Source organism: Pyrus communis, chromosome 1 (assembly GCF_041283825.1).
Source record: "Pyrus communis isolate YQ-2024b chromosome 1, ASM4128382v1, whole genome shotgun sequence".
Lineage (NCBI taxonomy): Eukaryota > Viridiplantae > Streptophyta > Magnoliopsida > Rosales > Rosaceae > Pyrus > Pyrus communis.
In genome coordinates this window covers 3386649-3405143 of record NC_142565.1, presented here as the reverse complement: position 1 = coordinate 3405143, position 18495 = coordinate 3386649, and the positions used below count along the sequence as shown (strand labels likewise).

The window sequence follows — 18495 nt, the reverse complement described above, 5'->3', positions numbered from 1 at the left end:
TCCCTTTTTAAGGTGTTCACCTTATTATTGGCATCAAAATATCTCATTGTACTCCAAATTTTTATATTTAGAAAGGAAAAAGGTTAGACTTATAAGGAGTGCATGATGATATTTTAAAGTGCTAATAAAAGCAATTTTTAAATATAGAACATCAATATACATAAATACTAGATGACAAAATTTTTGGGACCCCCTTCAAATTTGAGGCCTTGTGCGACTGCAGCTTTCACTCCTCCTCAACGCCCCCTCTGTGTGAATAGTTCAGAACTTCAAGAAATCAAATCGCAAAAATTGTTTATAAAATCAAAGTACTTGGTAGGCTGAATTACCGAATACAAACCTTATATTACGATAAACTTGTCACTTGCCAGGAGCTTTTTCTTTCAATTCTTCATAAACGTGACTCGATTCCGAGAAAACCATAAGATAATAAGGAGAACGTGCGACTAAGATTCGTAAGAAGGTGATGAGAAATATGGATATACATGGAGGAAACAAAGTCTGCACGGGCTAACTGATAATTTCAAACTATTAATTCACGTGTTTAGAGAATGTGCTTTCTGCAGGTTCTGCACAACCTGCCTTAATTTTTCAAGATTTACAGCTTTAAATTTAATTAATCATCTTATATTTATAATCGTAATATATATAACTATTACATGTAACATCACTTGCTATACACATTTCAGATTTTACATATATATAAGAACCTTCAAAACTCCAAAAATAACTAATAATATCTAATCTAATTTGCTTCATTTGGTATTTAGAGAAGCAATATTAATAGAAGGAAACCTTAATTATCCTCTTAATTAATTAACCCTAAGCTGAAATCCCTTTCCCATGTGGAATCGATGATCTAACCCTAAACACATGCTCTTCACCAGTGCATTTATCAACCCTCACAACCCAATGACTCTTTTTTCCAATCATTTTTGCAGTATCATTTTCTGCTGCTATTCTTGTAACCAGCAACCCTCCTCCGATAGGCAACAACTGAGTCCTCGATCCACCGGACCGCCACGATCCTTTTCCGAAGGCGTTATGCCCCACAACAGTAGCTCCGTTGTGCTTCCTCCCCACCTGTACCGCTCTAAGAACTGCCTCGTGGTTCTTGAGGTTGCAATCGATGAGCACGAAATCCGCCTCCTTGTAGTAATTTAAAAGAAGATTTTGAGCTTCTCCAATAACAAACTCAATGTGACAAACGTTGGCGCCGAGGACTTTTTCAGACAAGTGTAATTCTTCGTTACTGCGAAGAATGCATACAACTCTGCCGCCAGTTTGCTGAGCAGCGGCAGCTAGGGCTAGGGTTTTGGAGTCGGCAGCTCCAGCGCATGCAACAACCATTAGCTGTGCGTTGTTGCCTGCTGCTAGGGCTGAAATGAACTCGATCACATCTGGCTCGTTTGCCTTCTGACCCTGAATTAAAAACACAAGGAAAAACCAGTTAGAAGTGATGGTATTAAACAGAAAAATCTGACATAAAAGTTTCAAAAACTGTAGAAAAAAGCGTTTGGAAAATAATGTAAAAGAAGACTCACCATTTTGAGGGTATTGAGGTAGGCTTTTGTGGCATTCTCAGCAGACCAGCAAGCCATGTTGCTCTTTGTATGTGTAGTTGTGAGTAAAGCTCTAGATCTTCTTTTCTCTCAAATCCCAACGTTTTAGCTTCAAGTTTGCTGGGGATAAAATATGGAAGGCTGACATATATATAGGGGGCACTGTGGCAATCCAACTGGCCATGTTCGAAAATGTTTATATCAAAAATTAACAAGTACCAACTAGGAAAGTAGGATTATATAATTATTGTCCTTTTAGTATTAGTTTGTCTGGAAAAACGATGGGCTAAACCGTGTTAGTTAAACCGTGTGTGTGTGTGTGTGTGTGTGTGTGTGTGTGTGTGTGTGTGTGTGTGTATGAGAGTGCTTATAACTTCACTGTAAGAGCTTGACTCCTCATCGTTTTGAATAAACTTGATAAAAATTGTAGAATTTTCGAAATAAACTGTCAAATTTTCCTCTTGGTTAATAAATTGAAAGAGAGAAGAAAACTACTATTGACTAAAGAAAGGGTGCTATTATTGACGGGAAAAAAGGAAATTATGAACAAGATATGAATAAGATTTTCCCCTTGGCTAATCTTCCCGTTGAAATATATAGAGCTAGCTTGCTTAGTTAATTAATGACTAATTAGATGAGTTTCCGGGAGGCATCTCATTAACGTTCAAGCAAACATCGTATATTATTTTTTATAGCAAGTATCTTAATAATTGATGGCAAATATAAAATTAAACTTGCACGATGCCAAATATTTTTCGCTCCAAATAATCATTGATTAGCTGTAATGCCTTATATTGTAGAGACAACATAAGTTGAATATTACATAATACAAATACTAGGAGAGCCCAATGTTATACGAGGCAAAAAACCAACAAACTTGGCAGTCCTCTATTTGCAAATTAAACTTTATATATTTTAGGGTTAAGCTCATATGAACTTCCCAATCTTTAGAGGTAAGTTCAAGTTGGTCACAATTTTTTTAAAACATTTTATATAACTACCTAGTGTTTTAAAAATTAGACATTCGTTAGGTTATTTGCGTTTAACTTGCCTAAAATGGGTCTATTTGAGGATTCAGAGCTCTAAAATGAAGTGTTAGTGAAAATTAATTAGCTTCAATACATACCATCACCTAACATTACTGACATCATTAATTAACGACAGTGACATAATTAACTTGACTCCGGGGACCTAACAAGTGTTTATTTTTGTAAATGTTAAGTAGTTATTTGGAATGTTTTAAAAGGTTGACACAATTTCGAATCACCTCTAAAAGTTTGATAGTTATTCGTACTTAACTCTATAATTTAATTAACATGTTTTAGCAACATACACACTACACAAAACACATGCAGTCTTCTTGCGTACAAGCTACTTAATTTATGCATATCACTTGATTTTCTTTGGTATTAGAAGCTGTTTGAAAATAAATTTTATAAACTTGATATTGACACATAGAATCCCTATAAACAACTATGTGGTTAATTAATCATAATTAAATATAGTGCAAGAGGTCTCGTCCTTGCCTCCAGAAATGACAACACATATCTGGATCCGATCAAGTTGTTTCCCTAACAAGCACATCATAACAGAGCAACACAATACATAAAGTCTCGTTGTCCATCTCTTGCAGTGTAAGTCAGTAAGATGCTCCATCCTCTGTCCAGTCCTGCTAGAGTGATCAGACGACAGAGAGACGATGAATGTATGAATGCGTTTGTGTGGTCGAACCAATTTGACCTAATATTTTAACTGCTGTCGTCATTAATTATAATATGAGTGGATGATATCATGAATGATTGAATGGACGATATGGTTAATATGTCTCAATCCTATAAATATTAATACAAAACAAATATATATATATAGTTATAACTTGATCAGTAGAATAATAATATCATGTAACGGTGTATCTGAAACACCGACAAATCTCTCTTGAGCTCGTGAAGAACACATTATGGAGCATAGGATGGGAGTACTGATCAGACAGTGATGGAAAATGGGGGAAGCATGATGGAAACAACGTGTGGGCCGAATATTTTTTGGTTGGAGGTTGAGCAAGCTTGGAAGGGGACATTTATGTGCAACGCTACCCTTCAAAGTTGTACCATGTCTTCTTCCTTGTCTTTGATTCTTTGCTTTGCAATCTTAAAAGTTCGAAACAAGAGAAGAAAAAGAAAGAAAAAAATTCCAAGAACACGCTACGCACATAATATTTTTTCCCGTTAATCTAGGCGTTGAACACTTTAAAAACATAAACTATCAGAAAAGTATAGACTAGGCTGTTCATAACAATGCTCAAAATATCATCCTACTAAAGATTACCAATCCAAGCAGGAAGTTCTTAAAGAATACAAAAATCCATATGAAGGTTGTTGCTCCAATGCGCGTATAATGTTCAGTGTGCGTGCCATACATGTATCCAACACGTCTAAGGGACTGTGGAGTATGGATGGATCTTCTATGCCCATACAATGTTTTTCTCTTGTATGTTCATGTACAAGGAGTATGCATGCATATGGATTTCGGGTGCATATCTGTGCGCTTTTTACTTTGGATAGAAGGGTCGATGCACGACGCAACAGAACAAGTGCCGGTTTTGTACTTAGGATTTCGCAGAATTATAATTATGATACCATGTTAGACAATTATCAGACTCCAAATACTTAAAACTGTTAACAAATGAGCCATCAGTGCGTATCAAACTAATATGTATATTGTATGATGTGTGATTTTATAGTGTTATTTTACTAGTAAATAGCGAGTTAGTAACCATGAATTTTTTGTAGAGAATCATTTCCATCGACAATTATTTGTAGTCTCCATAAAAACACCTCTTCCTTCTTTATTTCTTAGAAGGCGTCTCTAAAATCTCTTAAGATTTGAAGCCCACCAGAACTTCTGTTTAGATGCTTGAAGCCCAACTCCACTTACATGGGCTTAACTAAATCCAGCCCAAGGTACTATTTCCAGGCCTGTTCCCAGTGGACTGCATACTGATAAGATTGCTATCCAAAAGCCCAATCACAAAAAGCCCAATCGTCCAAATGTCGGTCTTTTCTCCCCGTAGCGTATAAATAATTCTCGGCGGTCGTCGTCCATCGTCAGCCCCCACTCGCATTTCCACAGTTCCCAAATTTCGCACCACAAACCTGAGAGAGTCCGGTCCAATCCAATCCAGATGGGCAATTCGTGCTGCTGCTGCTGCACCTGGGTAGACCAAGCGACGATAGGCGTCTTGGAGAGGTGGGGCCGGTTCGAGAGGCTCGCCGAACCCGGTTTCCACCTCCTGAACCCGTTGGCCGGTCAATGGGTCGCCGGTATCCTCTCCACCAGGATCGCCTCCCTCGACGTCCGCATTGAGACCAAAACCAAGGTAATTTGATCACCCCTGCTCGAAATTCATACTGCAAAAGCAAGAATTTGGAGTAAATTGTGAATTTTTGTTGGTGTTTGGATTGAAATTTTTTTGTGTAATTTTGGGCAGGATAATGTGTTCGTGCAATTGGTGTGCTCGATACAATACAGGGTAGTGAGAGAGAACGCCGATGATGCGTTTTATGAGCTGCAAAACCCCAAAGAGCAGATTCAAGCTTATGTCTTTGATGGTAATTTTACTATATTGGTTAATTGGGGTTTCAATTTTTACGCGGCGCGAATAATTGAATTGAATTAAATTGAATTGGTGTGCGTAGTGGTTAGGGCTCTGGTGCCGAGAATGACGTTGGACGAGCTCTTTGAGCAGAAGGGTGAGGTTGCGAAAGCGGTGTTGGAGGAACTCGAGAAGGTAAAATTTAAAATGATGAGATGAAATGTTTACTGTATTCATGATCGTTTTGCGGTGGAATGCATGATTGTTACTATTTTATCGTATCAATGCTTTGAATTGAATGAGTTTGAGTTCAATTGGATTGATGTGATTGCTTCTCACCCGTTTGTTTTGAGCAAAATTTTGTTCTTTATTGTTATGTTTCGTTCTCTCAGAAACTTGTTATGCAAGAAATGTTTTGTTTTACATGATTTCTTACGTTGTATGCTGAAATTTTTTATCAGGTTATGAGAGAATATGGTTACAGCATAGAGCACATACTGATGGTTGACATTATACCTGATGCCTCTGTCCGCAAGGCAATGAACGAAATCAATGCAGGTCATTGTCTTTGATTTTTCTTTCCCTGATTTTACTCATGGACATAGTTTCTGCTTGTATGTGTGGTAGGAAGACACATGTTTTGGGAGTTAGTATATTGTAGGACTGGAAGTTTTGGTTAGCCCCAGGTTTTGAGAACAAACATTTTGGAATGGTTATGTGCTATGGTTTACTCAGTTGCGTCTCTTCGATTTTTGCACAGAAGTGTATGATACTCGTGACATTCTGACGAGATATTCTTATGACATATCTGGCCTCAAAATGTTTAGATTCTGCTGTTTATGTTAAGCTGTAATTAAATTTGAGTTTGCTTCATGAAATTACTTTATATGTTGGAGCTCACAAACGTTGCTTTTGTTAACTTTTGGAACATTATTTGCCTAGACTCTTAGAAGCTCAACTTATTTGTTTTATGTTCTTGGTTAGCTCGAAATGTTGAATTGTGCGCACTGGTCAGTATTTGCAGTTTTAATATATGGTAATGGCTTGTAATTAAACGCTTATTCTTGTTTATATACTGAAAAATGGAGCATCTGTACTGCAGCTCAAAGGCTCCAGCTTGCCAATGTATACAAGGGAGAAGCAGAGAAGGTGCTTCAAGTGAAAAGGGCAGAAGCTGAAGCAGAGGCCAAGTACCTTGGCGGAGTTGGTGTTGCCAGGCAGAGGCAGGCAATCACCGATGGATTAAGAGAGAACATCTTGAATTTCTCAGGCAAGGTGGAAGGCACCTCGTCAAAGGAGGTAATGGATATGATCATGATCACACAGTACTTTGACACGATGAAAGACCTTGGGAACTCATCGAAAAACACTACAGTTTTTCTACCCCATGGTCCGGGTCACATTAGGGACATCGGTGATCAAATACGCAACGGCCTAATGGAGGCATCTAGTGCTCAGCTAAATGCCGAGTAAATATGACCTTTTGGGCACGAACGGGTTAAGGTTGTTACATAAGACATAGTTTATAACTTTATGTAATCCGATCGGCTTCGTTTAATTTTGTTTGCATTTCTTTTGGAATGAAGATCATGGTATTCTTACACCATGACGATGATGTGTATATATAAAGAAATCGTAATGCAGCCCGATATATGTATAGTTCTAAATGAAGTATTTATTTTGAATAAATCGTATTTTTTTTGTTCTAAGTTTTTGAGTTCCGGCATGTTTTATTATGTGTCGCGAGTTAACAAAGTGGTTCCACCTGTTTAAAATAAGGCACATGGAACAAGAGTCCATTGTATTCTAGACTAGTTCATTTGATTGGGTTGGGCCTCAAGTAGCACCGAAAGGCCCAAATCGAATATTTGTCATGAATTTGTTTTTTGTTTTTTTTTTTTTGAGATATATATGATAAATTATTTAGTGTGATTCTCAAATGTCACGTGGCGTTGCGGCGTTATGAATCCATGTGTTATAATATGTTGGACAATATTGATATATTATAGGTTATTATCGTACCTATAATGCGTGTAATAGCATAAATCAATTGGTATCATTACTTAACAGCGTGACGGTTTTGCTGAAGCTCTCGTGACGTAGGAGCACAGAGGTGGCATAATTATCTTTTGTTCATCTTCAGGACTATGCTTATACCATGTCGATGATATACACAAAATTCAAAGATGGAATTGTGTAGGACAAATGGGTGGCATACTAGCATTCCAATACGACCGCCCTAGTCTAGCTTGTAGACCTAACTCGACCTAAAACGTTTATTCGGCTCCACACAACTGTTGTGTCGTAGGCAGGCCATAAGCAAAGAAAAAGTAAACCTAAAGTTTATTACTTAATCAACCTACTAATTATAAAAGTGAATATTTTTGCTCATCACTATCATTTCATGCTGATATTCACAATCCAATTTATCACTTTTAAATACGTTTAAATTTCGGTATTTGTGTAGCAAATAAACCCAAATCTCAAAAATTAAATTCATCAAACATCGAAACATAAAGTAGTGAACAATACTATGATTTAAAGACGGTGAGCAAAAATACACTTATTACAAAAAGCGTTAGGGTTAAACGTGGAGCAATTAGTAAAACCCTTTTGCCCAAAAAATAAAGTAGAATAATACGTTTAAGTGGCCAACTTTGAGTGGTACAGAGATGTAATCATAAAATTATAGGGAATATTTAGAGGAGGATTTTTTGTAATGATAATGTATGATGACTATCAGGGTGAGATTAGATAATTGGAGATATTGATTTGACGGGAGTGCACTTAATTAATTCGTTTTCTTCCTTTTTTTGGTATTTACTTAATGACAAGAAATTATAATGACTAAGAGGTGAGATGGATTTTTCAACCTTCTAGGGCTAAACGGGTGGAGTCATTATTTAGTATGCTTGGAATATAATTATGTGGCTTTATTATTTCATTTCTCTCAAGTTATAATACATGAATTATCACTTAGTAATGCGATTTAGTTATATTTTTTTTCATTTGTAAGTAAGATGTTTTAGGTTTAATTCTCGTCAAGTGCAAATTTGAACCACATTATTGTTAGTTCATTGCGAGGCTAAACTCACGTCCCTCCTTCTTAGTGTAAATGATTTTTCTTTTTTTATATTAATACACTCTAAAGTGAGACAAATTAACAGTATCGTTTACGTTTACCTTACCAAATCAACTTGTGTTTTCAGTACCCATAGAAATCTCTCAAAAGAAGCGAGAATCTTAGTTGTATTAATTGGGAAGTAAAAAGTGACCAATGTCAAAGAGATACAGAACTAGTTCTTGGTATGATTTATATTTTATTTGATGTTGGTTTGAACACCAACTTGTGTTTAGATTTTGGTTTTTCAAACAAGAAGAAAGGGAAAAAAAAAAGTTTTCATTAAAATTCTTTTTCCAATTTAGCCACTTGGTAGGAAAAACCTACTCACTAGAGAGATGCCATTTGTAACAAAGTCAAATAAAAAATTGCACAAATTAGCAATTTTTATTTTTGAGTGCTAGTATCAGTTGTTCACAGGCACGTGAGTGATTATGAGTTGTTAATGTATGAAATTTGATTTGCACACATCAACGATTCACAATCACATGATACTCGTCCTGCTACGCTCCAACAACTCATTGGCTCAAAGTCACCCGAAGGTAAGGTACGGTTTGGTGTTTTTCTCTACAATTGGCTACTCTAATAAAGTGTATAGGCAAGTCATTACAATCAAAACTCAAGGACCACAACTTTTAGGTGTGGGGTTAGTGGTTAGAGATACTAAAACTTTGTGAAAGAAATTGATTTGAGTACTATCTTTATCATTATAACACATCATACATATGGTTGAAGTTCATGTGAACGAAATCATAGAAAGACAGACACTTTAGAATACAAAAAAGAAAAAATAGCCTTATTAATTGAATTGCCCCTTGAAATTACCATTTAATCTCAATTTATCTTTGAAATTAGTTTTGTCTCATGAAACTGCCATTTTCAACTCTTTTGGTCTTATTTCACCTTATTTTGTTAAAGAAACGCTAAATTCTAACCTAGTAATTCATTAAATTCCTTTGTCTTTTGTCGTGAATTCTAATTTGTTTCGCCAAGAAGATCAGTCGATTGAACTAAAAAGCATGATGGATGCAACACAAAGAGGTGTGTAAAAATGAAATATTCAAAATACCCTTGCATTTAACGTTTCTTCAACAAAATGAGGTCAATTGAGACTAAAAGAGTTGAAATGACAGTTTCAAAATGCAAAGTGAAACAAAATCAATTTCAAAAAATAAATTGAAACTAAATGACAGTTATATGAACAATTAAATTTAAAAAAAAAAAAAAAAAAAAAAAAACACACACACACACACCAAAGCAGGTGGTACAGATATGTAATTCAATTCCCTACCCCACCATCAGATACCCAATTTAACCTTTATTTTTACCAAGCATGTGCAAAAGAGTAGTTGGATTAAAAAATGATGTATTTCTGCATAAATCCATATCTAATCATTAATTATATATTATCATGACCAGTTTTTCACTTTTCTATGTGGAACTTTCTCAATTATTGGTGGAACAACAGTATGGAATACAAAGAAATAATGTTTCCATTTTCCCTCATAAAACTAAAGTCACCAAAAAAAAAAAAGGCCACAGGCAATAAATACATACCAAAATTCATTTCATATCATATCATATCAATTTTACATAATTTTTTCAAGTATTTACATTCATTCGGTGTCGACATATTTAATCATCTAACTACTTAAATTGAGTGATCAAGGAATGATCAAATACATATCGGCTTTAAATGTCTGTAGATACTCACGAAAAATGGTGGACATGGGGTTTCAAAATTCAAACACAATCAAGAAGAAAAAGAGGGAGGGGGAGAGATGATATAAAGGGAAGAAAGCTAATTATGGAGGAGCATTTGAAAGTGTGAAGATTCTTGTAGAAAAAGAGTGTTGTCCTATACTAATCATCATATCTACTTTCCCTTTAACAAGGACTTGAGTGGAGAGTGAACAAATGAATTCATTCCTCCTATCCATACAAGGGTTAAAAAAAGGCTTAGGCTTTCCCCTTTCCCTCCTGGTTGGTGAGCAGTCAGTACTTTGCCTCCCTTTGCCGACAGGAACCTCTGTGCCTTCACCAAATTCAGTAGCAAATGAAATCAAAGGTAGAAAGAGAGTAACAACATTTTACTCCCCCACTCACTACACTTAATTAAAAAGAGTTTTCTAGCCGAAATGCTCTTTTGAGATTAACATAAAACTTTACAGTTTGGTCTTGAATTTAAAATTGGTAGAATTTGTTCTTGATTTTGTACGCCGTCAATTATTTTGGTTATTCTGTGAAAAATCTTCATTAAATAAAGAGAAAATGACAAAAATACCCTCAAAATTTGTCAAATCATTTTGGCCTATTTTATTAAATTGAGTGTATTTTTGTCATTTTCTCCTTATTTAAAGGAGATTTTTTACGGAATGACCAAAATGATTGACGGTGGACAAACTGAAGGATCAGTTCTACCGATTTTAAATCTCGATGACCAAAGTGAGAAGTTATGTCAATCCCCGAAACCATTTTGGCTAAAAATGCCATTAAAAAGTGAAAACTTTCATTGATCGCAAGAGAAGTTTGATACAACTGTTTGACTAGGCAATTCTCACACCTGACAGAAATTCACGCTTTTGTGAGAGGTGACCTGCAGATGACATAATCAGGCACCTCTACCCCAAGTTTTTTTACTTCGTTCACGTACCCACTTGGTATTTTCAGAGTGTACTGCTCAGTCGAGTTACTACATTGGGTTTCTAATTTCTAGGTCAAGAGGATGTTACGATTGGTATGGTTTATTCTAAACTCAACAAAGTACGATTTGAAGGTGCACCAGAAAGCGTAATAATTCTCCAAAACATGGAAGTTGGAATACTAGACACTAAAACCATGTCCAACTCAACTAATGACTTCATATGCCACTTTGGCCAGTGTTTTTCTGTTTCTTGGTCCCATTTTTCGTACTGTATCATTCGTGCAACAATACTTAACGGAAAAACGAGAATTAAATTTGAATGTATCACCTGCTCAAGCCACGAACCGAGTTTCCTGAAGAATCAAATATACAGTGAATACCACGTACATGTTCTCCCATCTTAAAGCGATCGCCACAAGGCTACGGTCTTTCTAGCCAGTTAAACCACTAATGAAATCCATTGATGCGTGACGCACAACCAGTTTTAGTTCTCAACCTGCACAAAGAAAGGACCACATACATGTTCTCCCATCTTAAAGCGATCGCCACAAGGCTAAGGTCTTTCTAGCCAGTTAAACCACTAATGAAATCTATTGATGCGTGACACATAAACCCGTTTTAGTTCTCAGCCTGCACAAAGAAAGGTGTTGCACATAGGTTAGCTAGTGTAAATCCTCAAGTGTACTCAAGAATTTTTTAAAAGGTTGGGAATTTATGGTAAAACGTTGGCCCGAGGTGGAGCCAATGTTGAAAGGGGGCTGGAGATTGAGTACGTGAATAACAAGTAAAAGAAACACCAACCTATTACTTATAGTCAACATTAGTAGCCGAAATTACATGCAGATTTGGTTCAAGTTCGTTGCAATATCCCTTTCGGTCATATTATGCACATCCTCTTGGAGACAACCCTCCTTGCTTCCATTTTGCTCAACACTTTTTAGTAATCATGGCAGGCCTATCAGATAACTGTGCAGACCGTAAATCTTCATCGTTGAAAAACGAAGTTAGTAAGGGCCCAGTTGGAGACTAAAAATGTCACAAGATATAGAATGTTTAAAGCACAAGTTATCAAAGATGATGAGAAGTAATCTTGAGTTAAAAATTTAAAACATATCAATAAACACAAAAATAGAGAGAAAGAAAGATAAGAGACACACAGACATACAGCGAGAGATCGAGAGAGAGGAATGATGGGAAATAAGACCCCTTGTACCTTCCTTTTCGTTGACCATGACAGCTAAAGCACTGAAATGGACTTCCACTTCGCATGGTGGGGGATCTTCAATTTCAGAAACTGATATACCGGCAGATATGCCTAGTTCAATCAGTGAGAAGTGCGTCTTCGGTTACAAAGATTCGATCTTGTGTTCTCACGAGGTTTGACCCATGCGACGACTCAAGCCTGGTTTACCATCCACCCAACCAGTTCAAGAAAACCCTGTCCTGCAGCAGAAAGAAAGTGTCAAACATTTCAAACAAATGCCATTTTAGTTTCCTTCGGTGATTTCGTTTCTCAAGAAAATATTACAAGTTCTATGCTTAAATTAGGGTGTACCACCACTCGTTCCAAACATTAAGCTTTGCCACATTTCATCAAAGGTCCGAACAGGTGTTCCATAAATTGCAAAAAACAAAAAAACCGGAGTCCTTCGTACGGTAGTTATACATTTCAGGTTATAGGAAAAACACAAACAGAATAAGTTAAATGGGCAAAAGAGAAAAAACTAGATATGAGCTGTACCCAGATTGTGAATTGAAAACAACTAGAAAAGTCCTGTACAAGAAATCAAATCATGACAAGATACTGAGGCCATGCAGTGCTAATTTGAACAGGTTGTATAACAACATAGTCAATCTTGGTCATTAGCATCGATCCTATGTGTTAAATGTATGCGTACATGACTACATGTGAAAGTTATCTGATTCCGAGATCTTTGGACACCAGAAGTGGAACTGCCTGCATATCAACTTGTCTAAACAGTATGGTGTTCAGCATGGCACAACACACTTAGCATAGAAGCCAATACTAACTGGGAGTGTGACTGCATATTCAACAGATATACAATGCCCTACGGATATCTTGTCCAATAAGAAGTGGCACATTGTCTTCCTATTTGCTTAGAATTACAGAAAATTAGCAGTGGTATGCATGCAAGTTTCATGACAGGTACTTCAACCAGAGCAGTTAGACTTTGGGTCCACCCGATTGTTAAGTTGAACTCGGGTGATGAAAAATAACGTATACAGAAATATAAGTTTTGAGGGACAGAAAAGACTAGATGTAATGAGCCATCATGTGGCCAAAATTGGTTTGGTATTCATCTTTAATTGATTCAGGACGGTATTCCTCACGGTAGCTCTAGTCCACGTTACCACTGCAGCATCTAGGCACCACTTTAACAATGGAGATCCTATTTTGGTGTTCTACTAAAGACTCATATTCTTCTACCTCTTCTTTCCTCTTCTGAGACAATCTAACATGTCACTTTTCAATTTGTTTTCATGTCATTATGTTGGGCATTGAGCATGCTTAAACGCCAATACCACTATAAGCATCACTACTGCAGAAAAATAGCCCAAAATAATGGAAATGTAAATTTTTCACCAGTCATATGGCCACCAATTCATTATATTTTAGTTAAGAGCTGAACTTAGTGCAATGAAATGGAAGAAGATGTTACATAGGAGGACTTATCCAAATCAAATATCTCATACACAAGAAGAAAACAACAATCAATAACTGATATCAACAACGGAAACATGATAAACGCAGTTTTTTTTAATATAATGAAGAGAAATTGGATTTTGGAGGACACCGTATTAAACGTAAAGAAACATAAATCTCAAATTACTCTTGAAAGATGTTACAATTTATATTCAATCATCTTCCTGGACCACTTTTATGATTATAAAGATCAAAGGGCTTCTTCTTTACAACGTACAAACAGAAGAAACTCACAATCATTTTTTGGCAAGAGATTGACTATTTCATTAGAATCATGAAGATATGCCAGTTTCAGTAATACAATGTTCAAAATTCCTTCACATTAACCTTCCCTTCCAGCAATAACACTGAAATCTTTTAACTACATGTGAAGTATAACTAGAAGAGAAAACAAAAAGAGAGGAAAGAATTCAATAAATCCTAGAGTTACAGAATCCTAGAGGAGTCAAAAAGAAAAACATTACACTGTGGGTGCACCGGAAAAGACCTCAGTCAGCATGTCATCCTCAATGTCTGCAGTCCCAAACAGCTCTGCTTCCTTTTCTTCCTCACTAGAAAGATCCCTTCTCTCAAGTTTGGCATGAGCTGCAATAAATATCATCTTCTGCACCTTTTCCAGGCCTACCCTTGAGTGCCTATGTACACGAATCCATTTCATGAAAGACCAATTGCACTTAAATCCACATGAGGTTGCATGGAGGAAGATAAGTCGCACTGCAACCCTCCCCAATGTCTTTAACTCACTTAGACAAGTTTCCCACACAAGTCTGCTGCTCTGCGGGTTTGCCATTTTCATCTTTCCAGTTACAGGATCTCGCTGTTTAACCTGAACTGCCTGAGCATACAGCGGGTCCATTCCTTCTGTTCTCCATTTCATGAGCTCCATCAATGCAACATGAGCTTCTTCCCTGGAAACCAACCTCGTAATGAGCTTATCTACATCCTTCTCCTGCTCGTGCGTCAAGCACTTGAATGGTGGAAGATACTTTCCACTAGTGTCCCTCATCAAGTATATCGGGTCAAGTATAAATGCAGCCGACCATGCTGGGTGGTAGTTCTTTCTGAATCGTTTTTCAACTATTTTCTCAACAGGACCTTCAACAATGTTGAATTTGGCACACCAATCCTTTACTTTTGTTCTCAATTCTTCCCAAAGGGGCAGGCATTGCCCAAGTAATGGCCTCTCAGCCTCAATCTCCTGAGTCGTCCCCCTGATCATCTTAACAAGTGAATAAACCGCCTCTAATTCATTCCAAAAACCTTCAGTTTGAATCATCCCTGCAACTTCCCTTGCAATTGGATCCTCCAGACATATCGCCTTATAGAAATCATCCAAGACAACCATTTGGAGTATGCGGGCACAGCTCAATATATCCTCCAGCATTGCATAGACAGGTGCAAAGTTCTTTGAGGTATCACATTTGGGCGAAGGAATTTGGATCAACCCAGCATATTCAAACTCTTGCATCTTGTACTTCTCGAAAGCCTGCCTAACCTCAGAGGTGCTATCTACAAAATTCGCAACCTTTAAGCAATTTTCAATGACAACCCTGAACAATGGAAGCTCTTTGTTAAAATCCTTAATCAAAGACATGAACCCCTGAAGCTGACAGGAGACGTTCACCATCCAATGGTTCTGAGTCTCCAAATTCCTCAGTGCCTTGGCCTTATACTTGTCCGCAACTATCCCCACGCAACGCTGCACAGCATTCCCACATATACCGGTAACTGAGTCCCACAACACCTCTTCTGCATATTTCGTTGGAACTGACCCGCCAGTAAACACTGCCTTCTGGAAAACACTAATCCCATTCGGAAGATTAACCGTGAACTTAACAACATTCTCCTCCCCACAAGAATCCCTGCTTTTCCACCCATCAGAAGCAACTTGAAAAAACATTGCATCTCTAATCCTAGCTTCAGACTCAGCTTTCACCTCATCAAACTTAGCATCAAGTCGAGCACCCGAAAGCTCGCGCTGCAACAATGCAGGCAAGCCCACCTGGCTAAGGAAAGCCCTGAACTTGGGATGCTCGAGGCTCGAAAACGAGACCGACCCACATGACTCATAGAACCACTCAGACAGTAATTCAAGTGCAGAATCAATCTGCTCCTTACTAAGAGTGGCACCAGGAGAAGCTTTGGGACTCTTAAGTTTCTTCACACTTTTTTCTAACATTGCCAAAGCACCCAAATCCTCCTTCCCACCGGATAACACCAAATGGTGCTGATCTACCCCCGTACTTCTCGCAATCCCAACTGGGTTTGGAGACTGTGAGAAATTATGATCACCGCAGAAGCCGGAAGACTCGATCATAGCTAAAGAATGAACCTGAATCGAAGTAGGACTAGTAAGAGGAGGAGCTTGAGAAATAGGAGAAGGACTAATACCCATTTGCGAGCTCCGCTTTCTGTGATTGTGTGACGAGGGAGACGGCAAGGAAGATATGGGAACCGGCGAAGCCGCCACAGTTGAATTGGGTCTCAAAACAGAGGTAAAATTCGGGCAGGTACCCCGTTTGAGATGCTCCGAGGCGGTTCTGGATGGGTTGGACGCGGAGAAGACGGCGTCGCAGAGGGAGCACTTGAGCTTGACGGCCTTGGGAAGGTTGGAGTTGGGGGCGCGAACGAGAATGGGCTCCAAGTGAGCCCAGTACCAAGCTCCTTTCCCCTTTATGGCCTTTGTTCGAACAGTCACCAGGCTTTCGAATCGCCGGTTGAGGGCCCTAGCGGCTATGTCGTCCGGCGAGAGAGATGGGTCGGTGGGGGTTGAGTTTGTAGAAGCCATTGAAGCAAACGAGTTGAAATTGGGGAGTGTGAGTGACACAGTGAGTGAGTGAAGTGGTCGGCTTTCAGTGAAAGAACCAAGCTTTTTGGTGAGGTTGGTCTCTCACGGAGGTAGGTTCCGGGCATTTAGCCGGAAAGTGAAGGCCGCGGCGAAATGGGATTTGGGTTCGGGTTCGGGTTCGGATTGAAGCGGAGGTCCATTTCCATGGCGATCTTGGGGAGTGAAAAGAGTGAAAAGAGTGGAAAAAAATGGAAGCTTGAAGCTTTTCAATTGAGCTTTAATGGTGGGAGGTTTGTGAAATACTCAAGACTCAGCTGCAAAACTGCTCAACTGCACCTTCATCACACAACAGAAATGAGGGAGTACGGAGACATTCATATAGCGCAGACTCTGCAGACTCTAGAGAGAGAAAGTGAGAGAGTGAAGAAAGAAGGGAGAGAATTTTATTCGACATGATCAAAAAATATAAAGATCTTTTTCTATTTATTCTTCTGACCAACAAATTTTTTTCTATTTTTTTGTTTTTTTATTTCCATTTTTTCTGCTCTGTGAGAATTTTTGTCAATGTCTAAAAGTGCTTGGAATTTCTTAGTGTTTGACAGAAATGGAAGAAATTGTGCTTCCTTTTTTCGGAATTTCAAAATTACCTTGTATGCTTCTTGATTGGAGATTTTCTTTAGCTTATAATGAAATTTTGTTGTGGTAAGTGCGAGACGTTAATTGATTGAAACTTCATAATTTATATTGTACAGTTTTTACATTAACATTTGTAGTTCGGTAATCAATTTTTTAAGGCTCATAATTCAATTATAGCATTCATCATTCACGTATAAAAAATAAACAAATAAATAAACATGAGTTTTGCACAAATATTTCTTAAATACGCAAGGCTGTAGATAATGGGTTTTCATTATTTTTACTTGGGATTCTATATTTATACTTTCATTTCTCTCTTTTACTTTGGGATATTTTTGTTCACCACTATTAAATGATGATGATACTCACTGTCCTATTTATCACTATTAGATGAGTTTAAATTTTGAGAATTGTATAGTAAATAGACATAAATCTTAAAATTTAAACTCATTCAACAGTAATAAATAAAATGTCATTTCCTTTCTATGTTATTGCTCCTTTCCGTTTTTGTGGAGATTGTAGTACTATATATTATATCCTTTTATACCATTATACATTGTATATATATATCCTATGGACGGATGCATAGTATTGTTTTTCTTTCCTCTTGTTGTGTTTGTTACCATTCAAGTTCAGATTCCATTGTTAGAGGAATAAAATACATCGACATTGTTTACATATGTACATTGTCATGTGTATTGTTTTTATTTTAATTTTTGATAGATAGTTGGGAAGTCTAATATGTATCATATGTCGGATTCTTGCATATTATACATGTTGATAGTGAATTCCATGTCGAGGTAATGAGAGACCTTATATATGCTTATAAGTTGTTGATGCACAAAACCGATTTGACTTTGAAACAATGCAAAGTGTCGAGATGTGACCCTCTCTAGGTTGCTTTTATTACCTAGTGATGATAGTATGTAAAGAATATGTAAAGAAATAAGAGACAAATGAAACAAACACAAGATATACATGGTTCACCTTAAGTTGGGCTACGTCCACCATGATGGAGGAACTTTCATTAATAATGTAGAGTTACATGATACAAGGGTTTAGACATAGTCATCATTTAGTGGGTACTAATAATAGATTAACTAAGTAGAATAAGATCATATACTAATAATAGATTAACTAAGTAGAATAAGATCATTAGGGATCAATTGGGAGGAGAATAATCTTCTTTCATAGTTGAGGAGAGTCCCTTTTTTTCGTCTATGGTCGATCTGGGACTAGAAGATTTATTCTAGTGTTGACATGTGTCGCGTTGTGATTGGTCTCCTGGTTGGAGAGAAATTCATGTGCTTTGGCATGGGTGCTTTAGCATGACCTCTTTAGTAGGTCTTCGAATTTATAACGTTGACAAGTGCTCGGTAATTTCGAGATTGGTGAAGTATGGTGCGTGCAAACATAAGTAATTGGGC

The 18495-nt window shown here is 37.4% G+C and overlaps 3 protein-coding genes across 5 annotated transcripts; 1 reads left to right on the top strand and 2 right to left on the bottom strand.

Moving 5' to 3' along the window:
* Positions 1-611: 611 nt before the first annotated feature.
* Positions 612-1744, bottom strand: LOC137721144 (uncharacterized). The gene is made up of 2 exons (XM_068460255.2): positions 1545-1744; positions 612-1422 (listed from the first exon to the last, which is right to left on the bottom strand). Exons 1-2 carry the CDS (start codon positions 1599-1601, stop codon positions 823-825), a joined length of 657 nt encoding a protein of 218 aa, XP_068316356.2. The 5' UTR covers positions 1602-1744; the 3' UTR covers positions 612-822.
* A 2902-nt stretch (positions 1745-4646) lies between these two features.
* Positions 4647-6863, top strand: LOC137720727 (hypersensitive-induced response protein 4). Its single transcript, XM_068459837.2, has 5 exons — positions 4647-4938; positions 5050-5170; positions 5258-5349; positions 5616-5712; positions 6257-6863. The coding sequence occupies exons 1-5, from the start codon at positions 4744-4746 to the stop codon at positions 6625-6627; spliced, it is 876 nt and encodes a 291-aa protein (XP_068315938.1). The 5' UTR covers positions 4647-4743; the 3' UTR covers positions 6628-6863.
* Positions 6864-9828: 2965 nt separating this feature from the next.
* Positions 9829-16890, bottom strand: LOC137720804 (uncharacterized). 3 transcript variants are annotated; one of them, XR_015961740.1, is made up of 5 exons: positions 14109-16884; positions 12133-12362; positions 11721-11902; positions 11248-11549; positions 9829-10310 (listed from the first exon to the last, which is right to left on the bottom strand). XR_015961740.1 is itself a non-coding variant. In XM_088692739.1 (1 exon), the coding sequence occupies exon 1, from the start codon at positions 16430-16432 to the stop codon at positions 14105-14107; it is 2328 nt and encodes a 775-aa protein (XP_088548865.1). In that variant the 5' UTR covers positions 16433-16884; the 3' UTR covers positions 13740-14104. The 3 variants fall into 3 exon arrangements, 1 of the variants encoding a protein (XP_088548865.1); XR_015961739.1 differs by lacking the exon at positions 9829-10310 and having other exon boundaries at positions 11045-11549; positions 14109-16890; XM_088692739.1 differs by lacking the exons at positions 9829-10310; positions 11248-11549; positions 11721-11902; positions 12133-12362 and having other exon boundaries at positions 13740-16884.
* Positions 16891-18495: the final 1605 nt, after the last annotated feature.

Excerpts from the sequence above, each read along its gene's own strand:
- LOC137721144 (XM_068460255.2), bottom strand. The coding sequence starts at position 1,601 with ATGGCTTGCTGGTCTGCTGAGAATGCCACAAAAGCCTACCTCAATACC. Across the intron at positions 1,423-1,544 it reads ACCTCAATACCCTCAAAATG|GGTCAGAAGGCAAACGAGCC; the intron begins GTGAGTCTTCTT and ends TTTTTAATTCAG.
- LOC137720727 (XM_068459837.2), top strand. The coding sequence starts at position 4,744 with ATGGGCAATTCGTGCTGCTGCTGCTGCACCTGGGTAGACCAAGCGACG. Across the intron at positions 4,939-5,049 it reads GCATTGAGACCAAAACCAAG|GATAATGTGTTCGTGCAATT; the intron begins GTAATTTGATCA and ends AATTTTGGGCAG. Across the intron at positions 5,713-6,256 it reads AATGAACGAAATCAATGCAG|CTCAAAGGCTCCAGCTTGCC; the intron begins GTCATTGTCTTT and ends TCTGTACTGCAG.
- LOC137720804 (XM_088692739.1), bottom strand. The coding sequence starts at position 16,432 with ATGGCTTCTACAAACTCAACCCCCACCGACCCATCTCTCTCGCCGGAC.